The 22,506-nt window shown below is 39.3% G+C and overlaps 1 protein-coding gene across 1 annotated transcript in view; it reads right to left on the reverse strand.

Annotated features, from left to right (window-relative positions):
* Positions 1–21,556, reverse strand: part of RORB (RAR related orphan receptor B) — a 137,943-nt gene extending 116,387 nt beyond the window's left edge. Inside the window, exon 1 of the mRNA XM_071448569.1 lies at positions 21,105–21,556. Coding sequence (XP_071304670.1) covers positions 21,105–21,111 — 7 coding nt within the window. The 5' untranslated portion in view covers positions 21,112–21,556. The remainder of the gene's footprint in view (positions 1–21,104) is intronic.
* Positions 21,557–22,506: the final 950 nt, after the last annotated feature.

The following is a 22,506-nucleotide window of genomic DNA, read 5'->3' on the forward strand; positions in this document are numbered from 1 at the left end:
CCAAAGAGCACAATGCAGAGGAACACTCTCTGCACTGTATGGATTATCCTAAGAGATACAAAGAAAGGCAGAAGAAAATAGGAAGTTTTAATTTCTGCAGAAGCTAAATGTGGAAAGCAAATGTCCTCACATGGCTTAAGGATTCTGCAGCCAAAAAGAGGCTTTTATTGTCATAATTTTGTAGTTGATCACCTATCATATGTGCAAAACTGAATTTATGATTTGGTGGAGAATAAGTTTTTATAGCATCAGAAAAATATTGGTGAACTTGCACCAGCACAAACTTACTTTAAAATCAGTAGCATTACAGTGAAATCAGTAATTTCTTTTAATATATTTAACCTTTTTGGAGACAATATGAGCTCAAATGAGCTCAATATGAGACAATATGAGTGTAAACCCACCAAAGAGCTATGTATGTCCATGATAACCACTGACTAATTTTGCTGACACACCATCAATGATGAAAACATTTAAGCAATTAACTTAATCTCATTGGAAAGCCTGAGCTGCATGCATGACCTTTGGAGATTCAGGGGTCCAAGCTGCACCAAGGGAAGTACAGGTTGGATACTAGGAAAAAGTTTTGTTTCAGAAAGGGTGATAAAGTACTGGAATGGTCTGCCCAGGGAGGTAGTGGAGTCACCATCCCTGATGTGTTTAAAAAAAGACTGGTGTACACACCTTTAAAACAATGTCTTTAAAACAATGCCATGGTTTAGTTGAGGTGTTAGGGCAAGGCTAGACTTGATGATCTAGAAGGTCTCTTCCAACCAAGTCATTCTATGCGTGTGTGTGTGTGTGTGTGTGTGTGTGATTCTGTGGGTTTAGAGAACATGACCATAAAAGCTGAACCTAGTGAAAAGCCCTGTTTCTAAGGGCTAGAGCTACAGAGGTAATCCATGTACAGGGAGAAAAGCTGACATCTGGAGACTGAAGAGGAAAAAGTAACTGGAAGTGGAGAAGAATGCAGAAACATCACATGAAAGAACAAGACTAGTGAAAGAGAAATACAAGTCAAAGTAGAAGTAAACTGGAACAGATGGCTGGAATGCTTTATCAGAGGTTGGCAAGAAAACATTTTGGCTCTAATTTGTCCTTTTCACCTTGTTCCTACAAAGTGATGTTTGGGAAGGAGGCCTCAGACACACAAGCTAATGACTTGACTTCAGCAGAAACAGTAATATTCTCAGCAGAGTCACAGAAGAGAGTGAAAATGGGGAACAAAACCTCCTGCCTGACTTCAGGCTATGCCTTCCAAATGTACACTCCAGAAACTTTTAACATATCTGTTCCTCTTAACTTTTTCTGCTTAGAATAGGTATCACAAAATCGTCATGAGATGGTGAGAAGCCTCCTAATGACACTTGCTCATTGTTGCCAGAATGACTCTGTCTTGAATTTGAACTTCTGAAAAACATTAAGTGAATATTTCTCACAGACACTAGACTTGTAGAATTCACTCCCAATCTCCCAATTTTTTCTTTGTATTTTACTGAGCAGGTGAATATAATATTTGTTGGTGCAGCTGCCTTCTGCATGAACCCTAATTTTACTTCTTCAACTTGGTAAGTGTTTGACTGATCTACACACATGAAAAATGGAGCAGAATTTACACCATGCAACAATGTGAAGGTCAGCATTAAAATAATACCTACATCTGTTAGTAGGGTTCTGACATACACTGCTTTCACACTGCCTATTTGTCCTTAGATGGTCCAAGCATCTCTGTCAATCACAGTTTATTCTACAAGTGTCCCACGGCTCTCCTACCAGGACTGACTCAGTTTGCAAATTTAAGAGAATCTAAGATATTATATAGCACTGTGATGAAAAAGTTAAATCACCAATAATGTTTCTAATTTGCATCTACATTGTCCTGAGAGAATACAGCTGGGAAACTTGCTCTGGGCAGAATTGTTGTGTGTACTAACTTTGCCTTTAGGCTGTTCCTGAAAACACCACTTCCTCAGCATCCCTAAGCCTGCCAAGGAGCAGTCTTCAAAGTGCTTGCCCCAGACAGCTGCTCCATAGATACACCCCAGAGTAATGCCCAAGAACATCTATGCTTCTACCACAGACAGTCTTTCCTGGCCTGTCTACAGCTGGCTTCTTGCAAAACTGAAGACAGCTTCCAGAGGAGGATCATTCAGAGTTGCTAGAGACTGAAATGTGTCACAAGGAGAAAGCTGAAAGCTGAAGAAGGGCAAGAGTAATACTGACTTCATATGATTTCCTCCCTCCAAGATGATTACTGTAGGCCAAAAAATCAAGTCAGCTGTATCCATTTGCTGATCTTCACATCACAATTGCTATGAAACACAGACCAGAAGATATCATACCATTTCTACAAGAAAGATAGCAACAATTTTTTAGTGGAGTTCTTAACCTCAGAGATGGAAAGACACTGAATAGCCACAAAAAAGTTATTGACTGTTCAGGGATAGAGAAGATACAGAGAATATTTCACTTATACGACAAGAAGAGAAAGTGACTCCACAACATATTTTAGAGCCTTCCTCTCAGGGTCTCTCAGAGCATATCACAGAACATTAACAACAGGCTGAACAGATACATAGAAAAATTCTGTGTGTCATTTGTAGCTACAGCACTCGATCTGACCCCGCTTCTGATCTTCTTCTCCACCTTGCTATCTCTCCCATATTCTTCCATCTTTTCTGAATAAGCAAATAGCCAACTCACAAGACTTTACAGGTTTGACCACTACATCAGCCTGTCCTAATCTAGTGTTTGTTAAGCTCATAGTAATTTGGTCTGCCATCACAAAAGAAAAAAGATGTTTATCCTTTCCTCCTGTCTGCGCGTAAGTAGAGGAAAGATGGTATTGGGCATTCCAGACAAGATATGACGAACACAACCTTTAAAAATATTTCCCTAGTACAACCAGTCTGGTGATGAGCTAGACAATAAGCATATAGGCTGGGAACACTGCAATAATCCTTAAGTCGTTAGAAGAGTTAGCATGTAATGCTTTTTTGGCAGGGAATTGTCCTGGTGGTTTTTTCACCAGTCCAGTGTTTTTTTCATCCAGACTTAGTGTCTGGAAAAGAAACCGTTATTCTTAAACTGAAGTGAGACATATCTTTCTTTAATGACAATGGATTTTTTTTAGTATTTACTAATGGGTTTTTTTAGGATTTACTAGTATTTACTAACAGGATTTTTTTTGTATTAATTGTTCTGGACACAGAGGTACAATTAATTTAACAGTCTTGCAGAAGACCATAGCGGAAGACATTTATTTTGCTATTGCCCATTTTATGCTACTGTCCATTTCTCACCTTATGGTCTTGGTGGCCTCAGCCTCATTTTTCAGGTTTTGAATATCATAGCACTACACAGTGTGCCATGAACATATTCCTTCTACAATACTTTGAGCAGCTTTCAGAAAAAAACCCTGAAACAGCAAAACCAAAACAGATGTTTAAGGAAAAGCAGTTTTTTTGTTTACCTTTTCCTTTTTTGACATTGAGAAGAGTTGTAGTGAGTCTTTACCTACAGACTGAACAAGGAGAAACAAAGTACTTGATCCTCATCAATAATAAGCTTTATTGGCCCTTGCTGAGTGTTAAGTGAATACATCATCCTCTCTCCTGATTTAATGTCCTGGTAATTTGGCTTAAAATTCCCCACACTGCTCTATGACAAACCCCTTTGGTGCTACTGAGTTTTGCTGACATCCAAAGGGTTATGTGAAATCCACATGGGGGGGCCAAGAAGACAATGGAGGAACCTCCTAATGGATGGACAATGGCATTAAATGAGACAGCAAAGATGATATGGAGTGGATCATGGGGGTTTGTATGGAGCACCAGCTTTGGGTAGCATTGTGATGATCTCAGTGGAGATGCTTGGAAAGATAATGAATTAAGTATTCACCCTGATGGTACCCCAGAGACCATCTCTGGCAAGTAGAAGGAGTGAAAGACAACAAACCTCAGGAATTCGTTAGGAGAACTAAAGCTATTTGGACATGGTTACTTAAAAATGGACACACAGCATCCATCTCTTTCTCTGCTGAGTGAAAGAACATTCTTTGCATTTGGAGAGAACTTGGTGAAAAAGGAAGATCTTGAACACAATATAATAAAGACATTATAAAAAAATAAAAGATAATGCTCTACAGAAAATCCCTACAGTAATATTGGCAAATTAAGGGAAACTACAGAACTGCATTCTGGCAACAGAGATCAGAGTACAAATTGTAATAAATTTTGCACTGCTGTGGAAAACCTTGCACAACCTGCTCACTCTGTATGATCTTACTGCTTCTTTCTTCAGTAATGTTTCTCCACAGAAAGACTAAATAATAGGCTTAGGCCTATCCATTATCAGAATTTGAATGAAAACACTAGTGCAGTGTAATTCTGACAAGCAGAATTCTGTATTACCTTTGAAAAACTTATGTTAAGAGAGTATTGAGGCATAGAACCAGAGACACATTTCTAAACATGAAATAAATGGCTAAATTCTGGCTTACCTGCCCAGAAACATGATGTGCAATAGTGAAGTATTTACATTTTGATAGTGCAAGATAGCTGCATGTTTGCATGCTGACAAAAGCTCTCCTCCAATCTCTGCTTCAGATTGTGTAACTAATTTAATTTGGTTAAGATAGCATAACTAACCAGACTTTTATCAAATGACACCACACCAAAATCTGCTTTTGTCACTTCTGTTTTTCCAGCCATAACATAGCACACGTAGTTCTAATTCAATTTCCTTTTCACAGATTTTGAGTTCCCCCTAACTCCTAAATACAAAAAAAACAGACTTAAAAAATTATTTTAGAATGGCAAGGCAATATGTTAATCCCAAAGCTTCTTGATTATTCTTAGTTTTTGCTTAAGATGTAATACTTCCAATCAGATCCCAAAATGTTTTTGAAAATGTCAAATACGCTTCCTTCTTTGGCAGAAGAGAGCATTGGCACAGCGTCTTTGAGGGATTCCTAATCATACTGTAGATTAAGATGGGATTTTCTGTTGGTTCATGTTCAGTTGTTTTTCTCCTCAACCTAACACAGAGGGGATAAAATCTATTTTGAAAATGAAGGGGGAAAAAAAAAAATCAATGCAAACACTAGCTTCCCCTGCAAGTTGATGCATACAAGAGAAAACAGAAACAGCTCAAGTATTTGTTTAAATTTTTTTCTAAGATACCCAGAGTGAATTTACTACAGAAAACCCTATGGAATCAAGCTGCTGCACAGCACAGCTCTTGAAGCCTTTCCTTTTACTGCTGGAGCTGACCAGCCAGAGAAACCAGCTGTATGTCCAGATCTTTAATTGAAATCTGCTGCTGAGGGGAATTGCTCTGTGCTTTCAGCTGGTTCAAATGGGGCTGCCTAGCAACTGCAGAAACAAGTTTCAGCAAGACGGGATGACACAAGCCATGACCGCCTTTGTGGGAACAAGTTTGTTGAAGTAGTATTTACTAGTGAGACCTCCTCAGACAAGGAACAAGAAGCAAGTCAAAATCGGATGATAAATAAAGTATAAATATGACTATATTAATAATATGCATTTTTAAATGCCTGGTTTTGAGCTGACTCAAATAAGCTTTCCATATGCTGTTGACAAACCTATGGTTATTTATCAAATACACTTTGACAGGAATGTCAATGTTAAGTATCAACCTGCAGGACAACTGGATCAGCAATAAAAGTACCAATAAAACCTCAAGTTATATCAACTAATGAGACATGCAATTAATTCAATTTTAACCAAAATTGTATCATCTCATCTGTCTGTAACTCTGAACATCAAAGCAGTATTTCTGTGTTGACAGCTGAATGCTATATTACTCCAAAGCAAACTTCCCCCACATCTGAATTTTTCATATTCTACTTCTGAAATAGCCACAAGGCACATTTGTAGAGCGGTAAAACTGAGAGCTGATGTCAATACTCAGGGGGTAAAGGGTCATGCTGGGTAAGATTCATGGGGGTACATGAACCTACGATACAACTTCATTCATGATGAAAATATACTTGCAAACTACAGGAAAAAAATTATGCAAAAACATCATGATAACTCTAATTCAAGGGGGCCAAAGATGAACTTTGCAAAATTATCTGCTAAATGAACATAAAACCATTCTGAACTCTCAAACAGAGAAGTTGCTCAAATAAAGGAGTAAGAAATGTCATACTCTGAAGTTTTGCGACTCCTGAGAATAAAATTCTGCCATGCTCAAAGAATTAGATTCAATATGTGCTTCTAACAGTACGACTTAGTAAAAAAATAATATTTTTAGAAGCAAAATTATTTGTTACATTTGTCTTTAATGGTTTTCTACTTGTCATTTAAGAATAATTAAGGCACTGCTCTGCTACAATACACATTTATATCATCTTGTCATTATCACAACCAGATAATGAAACAGTATCTAAAAATGAAACCAATATAATGTCTAAAGTTCAGCCCCCCTTTAGCAGAAAGTCCAAATCGGGAGCATTTCTTTTAAAGGATTTACAGAAGCAACTACAATACCAATATTTGTGGTGCAAACTCGCATCTTTGTTCTGCTCTCTCTTGCCCACTCTGTTTTTGAATTTGCTATAAAAGCTAAATTAGGTCTCAGGGGCACTGCACTACTAAACAAAGATCTCTTCTAGCCCATTGTGATGGAAGTAAATGTACTCAGGAGGGAGATGTACTGAGAGGCTAAAGAGGCTTCCCCAAATTCTCTCACTTTTGCATGGAACTCTTTATCCCACTTCACAATATCACTCCCACCGAGTCATACACTTGCCCCTCCTGCTTCTAGTCTTATCTCTTTCTCAGATATGTAGCCACATGAATGTACTAAACTGGAGTAAATGTTTTTTTGGCAAACTTTGCTAAGCTATTTCAACAGTTACATGATTCTTTTTATATATGTATTGAAAAATAACTCTTTTCTAATACTTACTCTTTTCAGAACTGAGACAGCTATTTGAAGCAGATATATTCACATTCAAATCTCAGCCCTATTATGATTTAATAACAACTCAGTTCTGCTCTCCTAGTGCTGTCCTGACTGCTACTGTCAGTAATAACAAAGTTCTAATACTTCTTCAGCTTCACTACCATATGATCTTAAATTGCAGACATACTTGTAATATACCTCACTGTGAAGGATCCCAGCTTGCACTGGGTGGGAAAAGAAAAACAAAACAAAACCCAACCAAAACTTGAGCTATATAATCCATTTCCTCCTCAGTTATGAAAACAAACAAATTATTTAAAATTTTAAAATATCAAAGTAAAAAAGCCAAAAGCAAAAAGCCAAGACTGTTGTATTGAGCTGACAATTTATTACACACCCTCATATATGTCACGTGAAATTTGGCATTAAAGATTTTAACACAGACTAGTGGATACCACTTCTACTGGACACTAAGAACAGTTTCTTCATGCATATTTAAAAGAATAATAAAAATAAAAATAAAAAGTAAAGTAACTTTTCATCCAACAGAAAAATAAAAACTGTTTCAGAATTACTGATTTAATCCTTGGCTACACATAATACTAAAGAAAAACTTCATTTTTCAGCTCTATTTTCTATCTGTGAAACCTTAGAAGTTTGTGGTATGTCTATATTTAAATACTTTGGACAGAAAAGTCCTGGTAAACTAAAGATGTCCTAAGATCACTTATGAGATGTACATAATAAAACAGAGACTCTCATGTTTCTGTATTAGTTTGCAAAGCTTATTGTAACACACGGGATTCTCTCTACTTTTTGCAAAATTCTACTGCTTCTGTCATTCCTGCTGTTCCCTTTTAGTATGTCTGGTCAGTTCTTCAGAGTTTTTTCTAAAATTTGTGCATTTTGTAAGAGCAGAGTCAAATTCAGTGCCTAACCACAAGAAGTAAATGGAGATATTTTATGTATTTGTTACATAATACTATGCTTTATTCACAAATCTTACTTCAGAAGCAAAACTCTTCTACCAAGTACAGCCATTTAAAACTAATGGTAGACACAGACTGTATACAGATTACACATGAAGGTTCAACACCAGGTCAGCAGCGACTGACCAAAATAAAAATGCCATGGCACTCGGTGGCCTGCATGAAGTAAGCTGGTGGTGTCAGTCCAATCCTCAATGGACTTAGTTCATTAGAAAGGAAAAACAAACCCCACCACATAGCACTAATTGGCACCCCTGTTGTCACTGTCAGCGGCTAGGCCAAGGTTACAACAGCCTCAGGAAAAGGGTCCTTCAAGGTCACCGTGGAGGCACAATAGGGAAGTGGCATGGGAGACAGCCAGCTCCAGCGCCATGGGCAGCTCAGCTCCCTGACCTGCACTAGGGCTGCACCAAACATCAGCCTGACAGGGACTTTGCACACCAGCCACCCTACCCATGCAAATATCTGCATGGCACAAACCCCTTCAGCAATAGATCCTAAACCTCCGCAGGGTACAGATCTGGCACCTTTTCAGTTAAAGAATACAGCATGTGTGAAGGTACTTAAGAGCAAAATGCCTGGGAAAGTTCTAATTGAACTGACTGACAAAATTTCTTTGTACAAAAGGCTTCTGCTTGTTTTCCTTAATGTACAAGATGCTGACCATATCTGCAACAGAAGGGGAACTATCATTTGTCACATCAGTAGAAACCATCATGCAGAACAAAGCAAATTAAATAACATAACTCAGTAATTTTTCTTGGTTTTCTTGTATATGAATAGTTGCTAAATGCCACTACAGAAAGCATTAATGAGCGTGTGTGTAGTTATGGAGTACACTGGTATGGAGACTCATCTTCAGTCTGCCTTTCTAATGAATGATGTGGAAAGATCATGTTCCAAGCTCACATCAATAGTTCAACACCTCTTATTCTATTGAGTCTGCTAGTATGCCTGTTAGAGAAACAGGTCACAACATTAACAACCACAAAGACCAGAAGAATGTGAAATGTACTGAGAAGTAGACAGTAATCAGAGAGCAGGAGATGGAATTTAAATGAATGCAACACAAAAAATCTAAAAAGGTTAACTGCAATAAAACCCCAAACCATACATTGTAACATAAACATAATAAACATACATTGTAACAACTGTTTAGCTCTAAGAGAAAAAATCTGATATATGGCATTTTATTTTCATTTTTCAATCTTCATTAGAAACCAAAAATATGTAGCTATTAAAGAAAAATTTGTATACTTGGATGTGCATATATCTCGTACTGTAAATGTTTTGCTGAATTCACGTCATGGGAAAATAATATCACCTAGTTTTTAAGAGACTGATTAACACCATAAATGTATCAAAATACCACCTATACCCTCACAAAATAAGAAACATTTACATACAAACACCTAAAATCCAAAGCCTTTTCATTTAACTTCCTGAGCAGCATGTAAAATATTAATTGTTTAGTGTTCCTTAAAATATCAACAGTCAGGCTTTAGACACATACAAAAATAGCCCTAATCCTTTCACTCCTTTCCTTAGGAGTGAAATGTAACTCCTAAACAACTTATATTATTTCTGACAGTAAATTAAGAGTTCATCTTTTGTCTTGGTTCCACAGTGAAACATATAAAAAATGCTACTTTGGACATTATGAAAAATCACAATATGCATTTAATAGCATTTGTTTCCTGGAATTATTGTATACTGCTGCTCATTTGTGCCCAGAAGACAATGTAGGCTAACACTGGCTCAAAATCAGATGCATTCCTAAACATTTCAGTAGTAGCACAAAGACTCTGAGACATCTACCCTCCTCTAGCTCAACTGATCCTGTGAGAGGATGAAATAGATGTTAACGGATGACAGCTTGGCATTCTGCCTGTTTTATGCTTAGGACTTACAGAAAATTCCAGGAGGGATGTGGGAAATCAAGAGATTTCATATAAATGTACCTCCTACACTTTCAGTGTAGTTTTCTGAAAATTGAGATCTTTTTCTTTTTGGTCATGGAGATTTCTGCAATTGTTGTAATAAGCTCTGTGGGGCTGCTATAGAAAGAAAAGTTAGTCAAGGGCATATTCTTAAGAATCACCCTGGTCTTGGAGAATTTGAGAGCATTTTAAGAGCATTGTCCATTTCTCTTTTTCTTTTAAGCATGGAGAGAAGATCAGAAGATGTTTTTTCTGTTTTACAAAAAATATTATGCTACAATCAGATAGGACACTATTCCTTTATCACCATGTATTTCCAGCATCTCCAAAAGCTAAAATCTCTGTAACAAATCTGTGGGTTTTTTTTAAAAAAACCAATAGCACAAAACCAACCAAACTAACCACTCAAAACCACCAAAACCACTACAAAACAATCAAAACCACCAACCAAACAATTCCCCCAACCAAATAACAACAACAACAAAAAAAACAACCAAAATCTCCCACATCCCTACCCCCAAAACACCACATAAACAAAATAAACCCAACAAACAAATTGAAAGATACCAGCATATTATTTTACCAGACAGAAGAAAGAACAGGCGCTGGCAAGCAAGAAGCAATAGGGAAGCAGAGATTCAACTCTTGAGCACCTCATCTATTTCCAAGGCTACAAGCATAAAAATGTCATAGAAGTACCTCATGGAGATGTAACCCGGCCAAGATTTAACAAACCTCTTATTTCTTTGTAGCAGGAAATCCCAAGCAAAGTAACCAAATGAAAGAAAATGTTAGAAGGAACAACTGTAACACACAGGGACATATGATATATAATTTAGGGAACCAATTATACATTCTCTAACAAGTGAATGAATTTCAGTTGCAAGTACCTTTCTGATTGTACAGCTTTTCAGCAAAAGTGACTGAAAAAAAATCAGAAAGAGGAACAGAAAAAATGATATAAAGATAGGGAAAAAAAATCTAACCAAACCTAATTTGATTTGATACAGAGTTTAAAAAGATTAGTTTTGGATGTATTTTGCAAATGACATTTCAATTTCACAATAGGTAACTTGGCTGAAGTGCAGTGAATGCCAAGCTTGTACAAACAGCTTACATAACTGTATATGTGATGCCCTGACTTACAGCACTCCTCAGTAGCGGAGCTCTGGATATACACAGTGAAATGAATGGAAGTGGATGTCTAATGTTAGCATTTAGCTGAATACCAAATAGCTTGAAGTCCCATTACAACAAATTTACATGCTTAAATAATAATAGTAATAGAAAGAAATAATAGTAGTTATAGTGAATAACAGTAGTTAATAGTTAATAATAATAGTAATAGAAAGTAGCACAATGAATACATTTATATTGCATATTTGTTCTTTTCTTTATTTTTCTTCTCTTTACACTTCTCTCTTTTCTTTCTCATTTCCAATAGCAGGCCCACTGTAGTTAACTCCACCTGCAATGAGTGGAAATTGAAAAGTCCAGCACTTTGTAGTACAGGACTGTTCACATCAAAACCCCTTCCATCTCCTCACTCTTCTGTTTTATGTTGTTCTTTTCCTTTACATTTCCACTTACTTCTTGAACATAACTCTATTTCAAAACAGCACCTTTCTATTCAGTTTGTTGTTTATACAAATTCACCATCCTTTTTTTCCTCCCTATTTTGTCTTGCTCCTGATTAAATCCCATCTTAAAAGCATACATTTCTCTCTGTCAGTTTTATGATGCAGCTGGTACAATATTTTTCTCCCCAGTTCTGTTGAAGCCTGAAAATGGCTTGCTGCAAAAGGTGTTAGTTAATGTGTTCTGTTTTAATGGCACTTCCACTAGAGTTCTTAGGAATGCTGATTTAGAGCACATCTTGTCCAATCATATTTTAAAAAAAAATTGGAATTTTTGCAAATGCAAATCAATGATAGACAAAGAAAGTGCCTTTCACATAGGCACCTGAATTAGGACAGCACAAGTTCTCTTCCCTCTTATCCACTGAACTCAAAACTGATTAGTTCCCCCATTTTCTAAAAACCAGTGGGCTGTAAACAACCAATGAGAACATACTGCACCTAGATTTTTACATAAGGCATCCCAGCAAAGTCTATAGGGAATTCTATTTCAAAGACATACAGTTCTGCAGTTATAGATTTCACTCAGTTGATGCAATTTACTGTAGTATACATTTGCTTGAAATATTATCACATATAAACAGTTTCTCAGAAAAAATTTTTGCGTGGTTATTGTCACTTCTCTAAATTTTAGAGTGAATATTGCATGCAATACCTTTTTTCTGTTCTTTAAATAATATATGAATTACTAATTAAATTATGCCTAAATTATGGAGATTACTAGATACCTTTGAAGTTTTATTTTTAATACTGTAGCAGCTGTTATAGCACTGGTAATACCTTTCTTATCCACCAGTTATGAATAAGGAGTTTATTTTCATAAGCATGTAGAGTTGCTTTACAAATTGTAGTAGAACATGATGTTGACATTCTTCAAGCCATGGAATAATCTGTAGTTTAAATTACTCTCAGTGGATGTTAATCAACCATATTTTGCCTCCACTGACATTGTTGTTTTAATCTTCCTCTTTATTCCAACTACTCATGTGAGAGTTGATATAAACTGAATTTTCAAGAATTGGCTATGGCTACAAGGAAACTAGCATTCTAAATAAAATACATAGATTTCTGAATGAGAAAATTCTGTGGAAGTGTTGCTAATTCTTTACTTTTTTCAATGCAATATTAATTTTAAGTGCTATTGTCCCAGTAATCTAGTGAATATATCTAAAAAAAAAGACTTCTGGTGCAGTACTGCGTACATCCTACCTATAGTATAATATTTATTAGAGGTTTCCCTACATAAACAAAACAGTTAAGCTGGTATTTCTTGCATCACCTTTCCATTTCGATATGCATTCCTACAGAGAGAGTGGTTTATGCAATTAAAAGGAGAAGTCTGGCTTGCTGACAGGCACTTCCAATGACAGTACATGTACAGCTTATATAATACACTGAAAGAAAACAATAACAGGTTTAATATAACTTCCTGAACAAACTGAATTAATTTCTCCTTGTCCACCAGTGGAACTCTTTCCAAAATTATGTGTCTTTTCTTCACAAAGATGATACCAATGTATGGCTTTGTGCCTTATTAACACACGTCTCCTCTAATGCCATTACTTCCCTGTGCCACTAGACTGTGCTGCATTTGTTTATATTTGTGCTGCCACTGCATTTGAGTATCCAGCCTCAATTCTTGTGCATGGTCTCTCAGTTTATTCCAGTTACTTTCAGTTCATCCCAATTAATTACCAAATACAGTTCATTGTACAAATATTGTACAAAGCCTCTCAAACAATGTGCACTGAAGTAAGCAATGCTTTTCATAGCCAGCTGATGCTTCATTCTTCCAGACTGACAAATATGAAAAGAAACAACAGAGCACCTGTTTCACTACTCAACCAGGACCTGAAATGTAATATTTATTTTCATTTTCCATCTTTTTAGAAAAGCAAAATCAGTGCTGCATTGCTGGCATGCACAGATGATCAAGGAAAAATTTGCTAGCAGGGAAGTCTTAGGGTTTCCGAAATGCACTTCTGTGGCAGGCTCTCAAATCAAAAAAGCTGACTCAAAAAAATTTACCCTCACCTAGTAGAACTAGATGTATTTTCCAAGAAGGAAAGAGAAGATAACACACAGCAATGTCTCTAAGCAACACTTTTAATGAAAATATGGTCCTTAATTTTGTTATAGTTCACCTATAGTAAAATCCCCTAACTGTCCTTCTCCAAAAGATCCTTATTTCTAATAAATGTTCTGGAAAAATATTTGCTGAACAGTTCTCAGTCTTCTAGCTAAGAGATACAACTTTGTACTGAGACTATAGCTTCAAAATATCTCTGAAACTTTCAATGTGTAATGCACACTAAATAATCTAACCTTTGAAAACTATGCAGGTGCATAAAGCCTATCACTCTTTACCTCCTGTTGTAGTGGGAATAATAATTTAAGACTTGCTTATTTATTAGCAGCTTTGTCTCTACTTTTTACATTTGAAGTTTATTTTAGGAGAACCATAATTTCACCTGAGACCTACAAAATGCAATATGCTACCCACTTGACAGCTCATTATTTTGACAGTAGAGCGAACTGCAATTTAATTTTTTTGCCTTCTTTTGATCTGTTTTTCCCCCATGAATGTCTTCACTAAAAAAACCCCAACAAACAACCCCCCCCCCCACAAAACAAAGAGAAGAAACAAAAATGAAAAAACACCAACAACGGAAACTTGTAACAAATAGACTGCTTGTAAAGATGTTTTTCCTCTAAAGGATTGCTTCAGAGGAGGGGAGAAAATTAAATGTAATGGGAATGCATGTCTTGTTCAGAAGTGTCACTCTGAAGGATAACCTCACTTATGAATATCATGGATTAATGAACCAGAAATATGACTCCTAAAAAGAATAATTTTGTTATGAAAGGAGTTTGCTTGTTCAGGAAACCTAAGTGACCATGGGTAACAAAAACAAATCACTTACATGTGAAATCACCTGAGGAACATCTGTAAGTAGACAGACTTTTATAGACTGACTTTGTAACAACCATCGAAATTGCCCTTAAAATTGTATTGCTCTTTAGCCATACTAAAAATTTATTACCCTATCTAGCATATTCATGCATAAATACAATACAAATATATGTATTTTCTTAATCGTTACTTAAAGATCTTTCCAATCTTTGCTTGGCCACTATTTACTGGCAACAGCACAGCAATGAGCATGAGCATAACAAATAAACAAAGTAGTTTGTTGGTAATTGGCAGAAAAACAATGTTTTTGAATACTTTTTATGTGTCAGCCTCAGCAGAGAAAACATGTATCATATTTACAAACACTTCTTGCCAGCATATATAGCAAACAGCTGTATTCAAACACTGAAGAACAGCAGACAGTGACAACTGGAAGGTGATTTTACTGAAAATTCAGAGCAAGAAGACTTTTTCTAATTTGGCATGCTTCTTATGATATCAGTTCCCTGTGGCCTTTATAATCATTCATGCTCCTTACAACCTCAAATCATTGGGTGTCCAAGGGACACAGAACAAGCAGTCTTAAATTCAGCTTGCCTTATTACTGTGAATAGTCCCATAAAACCTAACTGAACTACTCACATATAGAAGACCCATGACAACTCTTCATAAATGAGTTTGTCTGTCAAGCAAGCATAATTACTTGATGCTTACTCTTGAATAAGTATGTGTTTTTAAATGGCCATGATCCAGATAAACATAAATTTACATTTTAAAAAGTTATTGCATTTTTGTGCAGCAGTAAGTGTAGATCCTCCACAAAAATTGTATACATGCATTTTAATTGGCAATTCATCAAAATAATTCACAATTAACAGCAAAGTAACAACATTTATGTCAAGCTAAATTAGTGTATATACTTGTAACAGAGGCAGAAACAGCTGTTAGTCTGTTTGCATAAACTTCCAGCAGAATGTGTCTGGCAAAGTTAAGCACGAACATTTCTGCTTCATAAAAAATAGTTCCAAGACTGAAAAAATGTAGAGGGCCAAATGTCTCATTAATAGGACCACTCAAGTGAGTAATCATTGTTCAGTCAAACAAGGACCAGGCCATCACAGCTGTACTGTATTCTCAATCCTGTGCATAAATTAGAGTTTTTAATATGCTCATGAAACCAATATTAGAAACAAACAGAGAAATGGCACAATCCAAAAGGCACCTTCTGTCTGCCACCCCCAGTGACACTGTACGATGTTTTATTCTCCAAGCTGCACTGCAGACTTTGCCAGACTGCATACAGAATCGGAAGAAAAAACAACATTGAACTTTTTTAAACACAGAGCACAAAGAACAACATTTTGACATCTACAGCTAGTCTATGAAAGTCATTATGGAAAGCCCCAACTGTGCTAAATGTACAAAGCTGTTAAAATTACTGTTTAAAGAAACTGATTTTAAATTCAAATGTATCAGTTTTTTAAAATTTACACTTTGATTTAAGTTGATATAACAGGTTTATTAGCAAGCTCAACAGCAAGTGATCGAAGACAGAACTTAGAACTGTAAAAAAATGTACGACCACTAACACACTACTGTTATCTCATGACTGTGTAGCAATGCTCAGACTTTCTTATCTTTCTCAATTATTTCAGTTTTGAAACTGGAGCAGCTAATATATTTAGCACAATTTACCATAAATGTAACACCTGTGATTTTCCTCATTAAAAGCAAAATTGACTGGTTCATGGGTTGAAAGGGCAGCGTATGGACTACAAAACAGCTAGTTAATATAACCATTATACTGCTGTGCTGATAAAGCTCATTTCTATTCACCAGATGATTAGTTCAATCCATATTTACTCCTGTGTGCATCTTCAGCTACAAAGCACACATTCTTCAATTTTGCAGTGCAGACCTTAATTTCTGGGAACTCATTGCACCACTTGTGAGGTAGAAATTTTTTGGATAACTTGGGAATCTTTCACCCCTTTGAACTGTTTTCCTGTATCAGGTAACCGGTGTGCACACTACGGCAGACCCTGGGTCCCGAAATTGTTTAATAAGACTCAGTACTGTTGAAGGTATACCTTACCCACACATTTTTGAGGATGCAAATGTCACTATGATATACAGCCATACCTCCCATAGCACCCTAAAGAGCTTTCACAAATTATCACAAGTGCATTTTAAACAGGAATTATGACTTCCAGAATTCTTGTCTACTCAGAACATTTTTTTCCTGATAGATTTACTCCTCAAATGCCAAAAATAGTTTTTAACCATAATACACAATTTAAATGATCTCTACTACTGCACTGTCAAATTAAAAAAATCACACCAACTTACTGCTCGCCACTGGATTTGGAAAAGACCAAAAGTGGAAGTCAGATATTTTCCATACCACAAAAAAAAAAATTATTCTCAGCCAGTGTACATAGTATTTTTGCAGTTTTTAAATTAACTGCCACTAGACTTCCATCTATGAAAAACAAATGTAACTTTAAAAAAATAATTATATGCTGAAAAAATTCTTATAAAATATCTATTTGCTATTAAATCATATATATTGAATATTAAATCATATATATTATCTATTGATGAACTTTCATTATAGATTCTCCTTTGATCCCTAATATAAATGGAAGATACCACATGGAATGTAAGTACGATCCAATGCAAAGCAAAAGTATTGCTGAGGTAATAATGGGCACTCATGCTTTCCCTTCTACTTTTGTTCCTTCTGCAGGGGTGTCACTGTTTATTGACTAAATACAGCTGTATTTTTTATTACATGACACAGTTTATTACTGACTCACAATTTTCAAAGCATTTACTGATATTTATTAAATTTTACCTGAGAACACCTAACACCAGAAACTTGTGCTTTATCACATATCAAGGAATCCCCATGAAGTCAAATAACATTATTCAATCAAGGAGTTGCTAGATGCACTACACTGTGAGGACAAACTGGTTTTACAAAGGTAGGGTAAGGTCCCAAGTCCTTCCTTTAAATACTCAATGCAATCGATGAATTTTAGAATACTAATGTTACACATTGCAAATAGAGACATATTTACTTTTCCTGGAATAAATTGCAAAATAATTTTCCTTTGAAGTTAATGAGTCTATAAAGATTCCTTGCACTCATCTACTCAATTAAGGAGAACTTCTAAGCGAGCCAGTCTCTTTATATGCGTTACTTAATAAGCTCACTTAGAAATACTGTATATAGAATTTGTCTGAGCACTTTTATAATTTCTTACAAATATTTCAGTCATGCTAAGAAAATGGAGTAACTACATAACATCATGCAACATGCATTATTGCTCATCCTGACACCAACAAGAAAAAACTACACAGAAAATTCACTTAAATAACTTGGCTTCTGGGAGTTGTGGTGGTCCTTTCCTTTAGATGTAACAAAAAAAGCTTTTAGTAAGATTTCCAACTAAAAGTTTAAATATTACTTTTGTAATAAGTGAAGTACTTGGGTACTAATGTCACTTTCACAACTTAAAGAGATACAATCACAAAATTGACTTTTGTATGTGTACGAGTCGCATGTTCCCAGAGTAAAAGTAGATATTTTGACACTTTTTTTGTCACAGTTAACCTTCCATGTTTGTGTAACAGCTGCATTATATACAGAACTAACTTTTAACAGCTTTAAACTTTAAAAATAATTTTAGTAAGAAATAAACTACAAAGAAAAATATAAGTCTTGTTTTTCAGTTAAATAGCACAATCATTTTAGTGAGTTTTCTGTTCTCTTTTTCTAAAAAATACACTGAATTACACATTCTATGTTCTTAACTCCCTCACAGGATGTTGCCAGGAGTGGGACAGATGGAAGGAAGACTGTGATGAACACTCACGGTAAATTTCTTTTACACCTATGTTTGCCTCTATAAAATACCGGTATAAAAGTCATCAACTCCAAAAAAAATCCATTTTCCATTCAGAGGGAAATATCCAGACCTACCATATCAACAAATGCTCAGTGCCCTGTATATTGTTTTGCAATAATTCAGTATTGCTACATATGCTTAATGGGACTGAAATCAAGGTTTGAAGTGCAGAAAATTATTATTTTGGATGGAACATGACCAATGACGGTAACAACCGCTGAAAACATTAGCTTGGCTTCCACAGGATGGGATAACTGACAGTCTATGTGACTCTCCAGTGCTCTGGGATTCAGCAGAAAATAGCCAGGTTAGGTATTTTCAGGCATTTTTTAGCCTCCATCTCCAATGTGGAGCAGTAATGAACCACAGCAGCCCCTGTACATCCCACATCCCAGGTACGCTGTGTCAACTGCGCCAACCGCAGCTTGGAAGGATCACAGCTCAGCTGGGAAAGTTTGGGGGAACAGCTCACATGCTCAAGACTGAGCGCTTCCTCCTTCAAACCAACCACAAACACAGTTGAAAACAACTACATCCATACCAGAAGGCTCACAGCTCTCTAAAAGCATCAGTCCGTGGGAGCTCACAATCTGTGAACTGTGACACTCATTTATTTCCATTATTTGGAAAGCCACAAAGACAGATGCTCAATTAATGTGTAATGCTCCTTTTTAATTGAGGTGGTATGAAGCACTGCTCTGGCCTTGACACACACCTGTTGCAAAACTTCACTTTACTGATGTCTTGCACATGAGTTTCAAATAAGAATGAAAGCTGCCTGTTTGTTTTTCTCCTCCATCCCCCCCCAGCCCTTTTTTCCCCACCTGTAAATTCCCTATTGAGTAAACATAAATACAATGCAAATACTAATTTGCATTCTAGGGGCAGAGCTGCACCTCTTCACATTGGCTGACAGCACAGCTAAAGGGGTGGCAGAGATGGTTAAGGAGCTGGGGCAGATCCCGCAGGAGATGTAACCAGATGTGCAGCAAGATCTGCCTCCCTATCCCTGCCCAGCACAGCTAGACCAGCCCGGGCCTTGTTTAGAAGGAAAGCGTCTGAGGAGAGGGAGGACATTACTCATCACCCTTGTACAGGCCACCCCAGGGCAGGGGAGGAGAGGCATGGGAGCCACAGCTTGCAAGGATGACCTGCCCACGGAAAGGGGAGTTGGGGCTCCTGACCAGGGGTCACTAGATGGGCACATTTTTAAAAACAGCCCCTGAGACAATGACCGGCTTTACTCAAATTGGAAGCACTCTGGTGCGCAGAAAAAGAAAGAAGGAAAAAACCCAAACCAAAACCACAAACAATACCAAAACCCACACAAACCTCATACTCAAACAAATAGAAAATCTCCAACCCAAGCTGCAAAGCTGCAACAGGGGCCACTTTACAGAATTGAGTGTTTTCCCTTGTTTCCTGTTGCTCTTAAGGAAAACAAACACCGTTTAGCAAGTTCTTGCCAGATGCCCCACAACCAACACCCTAACAAAGAACGCTGGGGGAAAAGAAGGTCTTTTTAAGTCGATCTGTGCCAATGTCATAGCTACAATTCTTTTAAAGCCAGTTACACACGTGTGATTTGTTAGTGCTGTTAACACATGCTGTTACAGGACATGACATCAAACAAGCTGAAATTCTAGCTAGAAGTTCTTTACAGTATGTGTGTGTGTCCCATCTTTAAACAGAAGATCAAGAAATCTGCATGCAGTGCCGCTGTCAACCCCGAGCGCGTCCCACTCCCCATAAACCCTTCTCCTCCGTTCCAGTACCCTGGTAGAGACTACTTTTTGTCCCTTTTACCATGCCATGGGTGAGGCAAGCAACCGCCCTGCCAAACTGGGTGATAAAGGGTAAGGTGGAAGATGGGGGCGGAGGAGCTGTGTAAACCCCGCGGACGCCCGAGGCTCGCAGGGGTTGTTCTTGCCCCGGTGCTGGTGCTCGTCCAGCCCGAGGGATGGGGCCCAGGGGAGTCTGGTCCTGTGAGACAGGGAAACAACGCATTCCCATGTCCTCCGCAGCCCTACACACCCACCCGGATACCCTGCGTGCCAGCACGCAGCCTCTTTCCATCCCCACCGGGCACCGGCAGCTCTCCATGCCTGAGGGTGTCCCGTCGGTGACGATATTCTGTTCTCCGGCGGGACCCTCACCTGCGGCTGCAAGCCCCGGAGGAATCTCTCCCGCCCTCCACGATCGGGCTGCGCAGGCAGGACAGGCTCAGGACCTGAAGAGACCTGCGAGCACGGGGAAGGGGTTCCCGGGCAGCGCAACCCTTGTCGCCCAATTAGCAACCCATGAGGAATGGGGTCCTCCAGGCGACGTGCCGGTTGGGGAACAAAGTCGACATAACTTTTTGGGAGAAAAGGGGAAGCTCTCCGTGGTGGCAACGACCCGGCACCAAGCGGCAGCATGTTCCGCCGTACGGGACACCTGCCGCGCCCCGCGGGCAGCTGCAGGTGGGGACCTCACGGCACAGACACTGCCAAACCCCTGAGCCTCCCTCCTGCCGGCCCTTTTGCCACGGGCCAGGGCGGCGCTGGGCTCCCCGGGACAGGTACGCGAGGGGTGTCCGCCCACCATCCGCCCCGGAGCCTCCTCGGTCTGGGTCGCGGCCCCCGCGGGTGCAGGAATCCCACCGTCAGTAGCCACCCGGCGGGTGGGCATGATCCATCAACTTTCTCCCTCGGACCCTCTTCCCTAGTACGAAACCTCTTCTCCAGCCCGTTCACCAGCAGCTTTCCCAAAAGAGTGCCGCCCGCCGGCCCGCTTACCTCGCATGGTGTTGGCTCCCCGCTCCGCGCAGTCATGAAGCTAGGAGCCCAGGAACCGCACCGCACAAATCCCGTCTCAACACCCGCGAAGGTGGCAGCGGCCGCAGCTCCGCTCCGCCGGGAAAACCATACCTCCGGGGCGGCTCCGCGGGGCGCGGCTCCGCGGGCTCTCCGCCGCCGGGCGCGCTGCTCCGGGGCGGCCGCCCCGCGACTGCCCGCGGCGGAGCCTCTGCGGGGGGCGCCTGGCGGCCGAGCGGCGGCGAGGGGCTGAGCAGGGGAGGGGGAAAGGAGTTACGTTAGAAAAAAACAGGAAAAACACGCGGAGGCAGAAGAGAGGGGGGTGCCGCGTGGATGGCAGAGCATGTGCGCTTTCACATGACAACGGCGCCCCTCAGCAGCTCCCCGGTGCGGATTTCCACTGCGCAGCCACAGCAACGCACGGAGCAAAAATGAGACCCAGTGAGAAAGCGGCAAAGAGGCTTATAGCGGGGGGTGGGCGGTGCCGCCGCCGCCGCCCCGCCCGCTGTCAGCGCCGCCGCCAATCGCCGCGGCCCGCCCGGCTCCGCCGCCGCGGGTGGCCCCGGGTGCTGCCGCCGCCGCCACCGCCCAGCCCCGGCCCGGCCCGGCAGCGCGGGCTCCGCGCCGCAACTTGCGCTCGCCCTGGGAGCGCCGGCGGGTCCTGCCCGGCAGGCAAGGCTGGGCGTGGTGGTGCAAGGATGGGACCGGCGTGCAGAGCTCTGGAGCTTGCGGAGGAAGGCAGCGGGCGCAGAGAATCACCCCTTGTGGCGTTGTTAGTGAGGAGGCGTTGTCTGCGGGGAGAAAGGCGAAGGCGCTCGGTCACCACGGTGTGACCCTCATCGGAAAACTTCATTTTCCGACGGGAATGGGAAAGTTTGGTGGTGAGTCATTTTCTCATTAAAGAGGGAATCTGGACGTCGAAAGCAATTTGTCTTCCGGTGTAAGACTAGCAGAAGGTTCTGCAGAAACCGGTGTGTTTCTGCGGCCAGCAGGATTTTCACGACTCACAACTCTCCCCCTGATTAACTGATAGACAAACTGATGTTTGTCCCCCAAAAAACAAAAACTCAAACAAATAACCCCCCAAACAAACAAACAAAAGAAACAAAAAAGGCAACAAAACCCACCCAAACAAACAAAAAGAGTATGGGATCTTTTCAATTACTGTTTTGTTTTGGTTTTTTTCCTGTGTGATAGATCATGGAACACAATCGAAGCTCAGTAACACATTTTAAAAACAGGTCCCTATTATCAAGGTTTACAGTTCCTAGCTCTAAGCCTAAAATGAAAAAAAAAAAAGCCTCTGCTTTAACTAAAATGTAAATGGTAACAAAGTTAGTATATCGACATCATAAATCAAAATAGATACATAGTTCATACTGTT

The sequence above is a fragment of the Agelaius tricolor genome, unplaced genomic scaffold (assembly GCF_023055355.1).
Source record: "Agelaius tricolor isolate 1412-34295 unplaced genomic scaffold, bAgeTri1.0.p SCAF_27, whole genome shotgun sequence".
NCBI lineage: Eukaryota > Metazoa > Chordata > Aves > Passeriformes > Icteridae > Agelaius > Agelaius tricolor.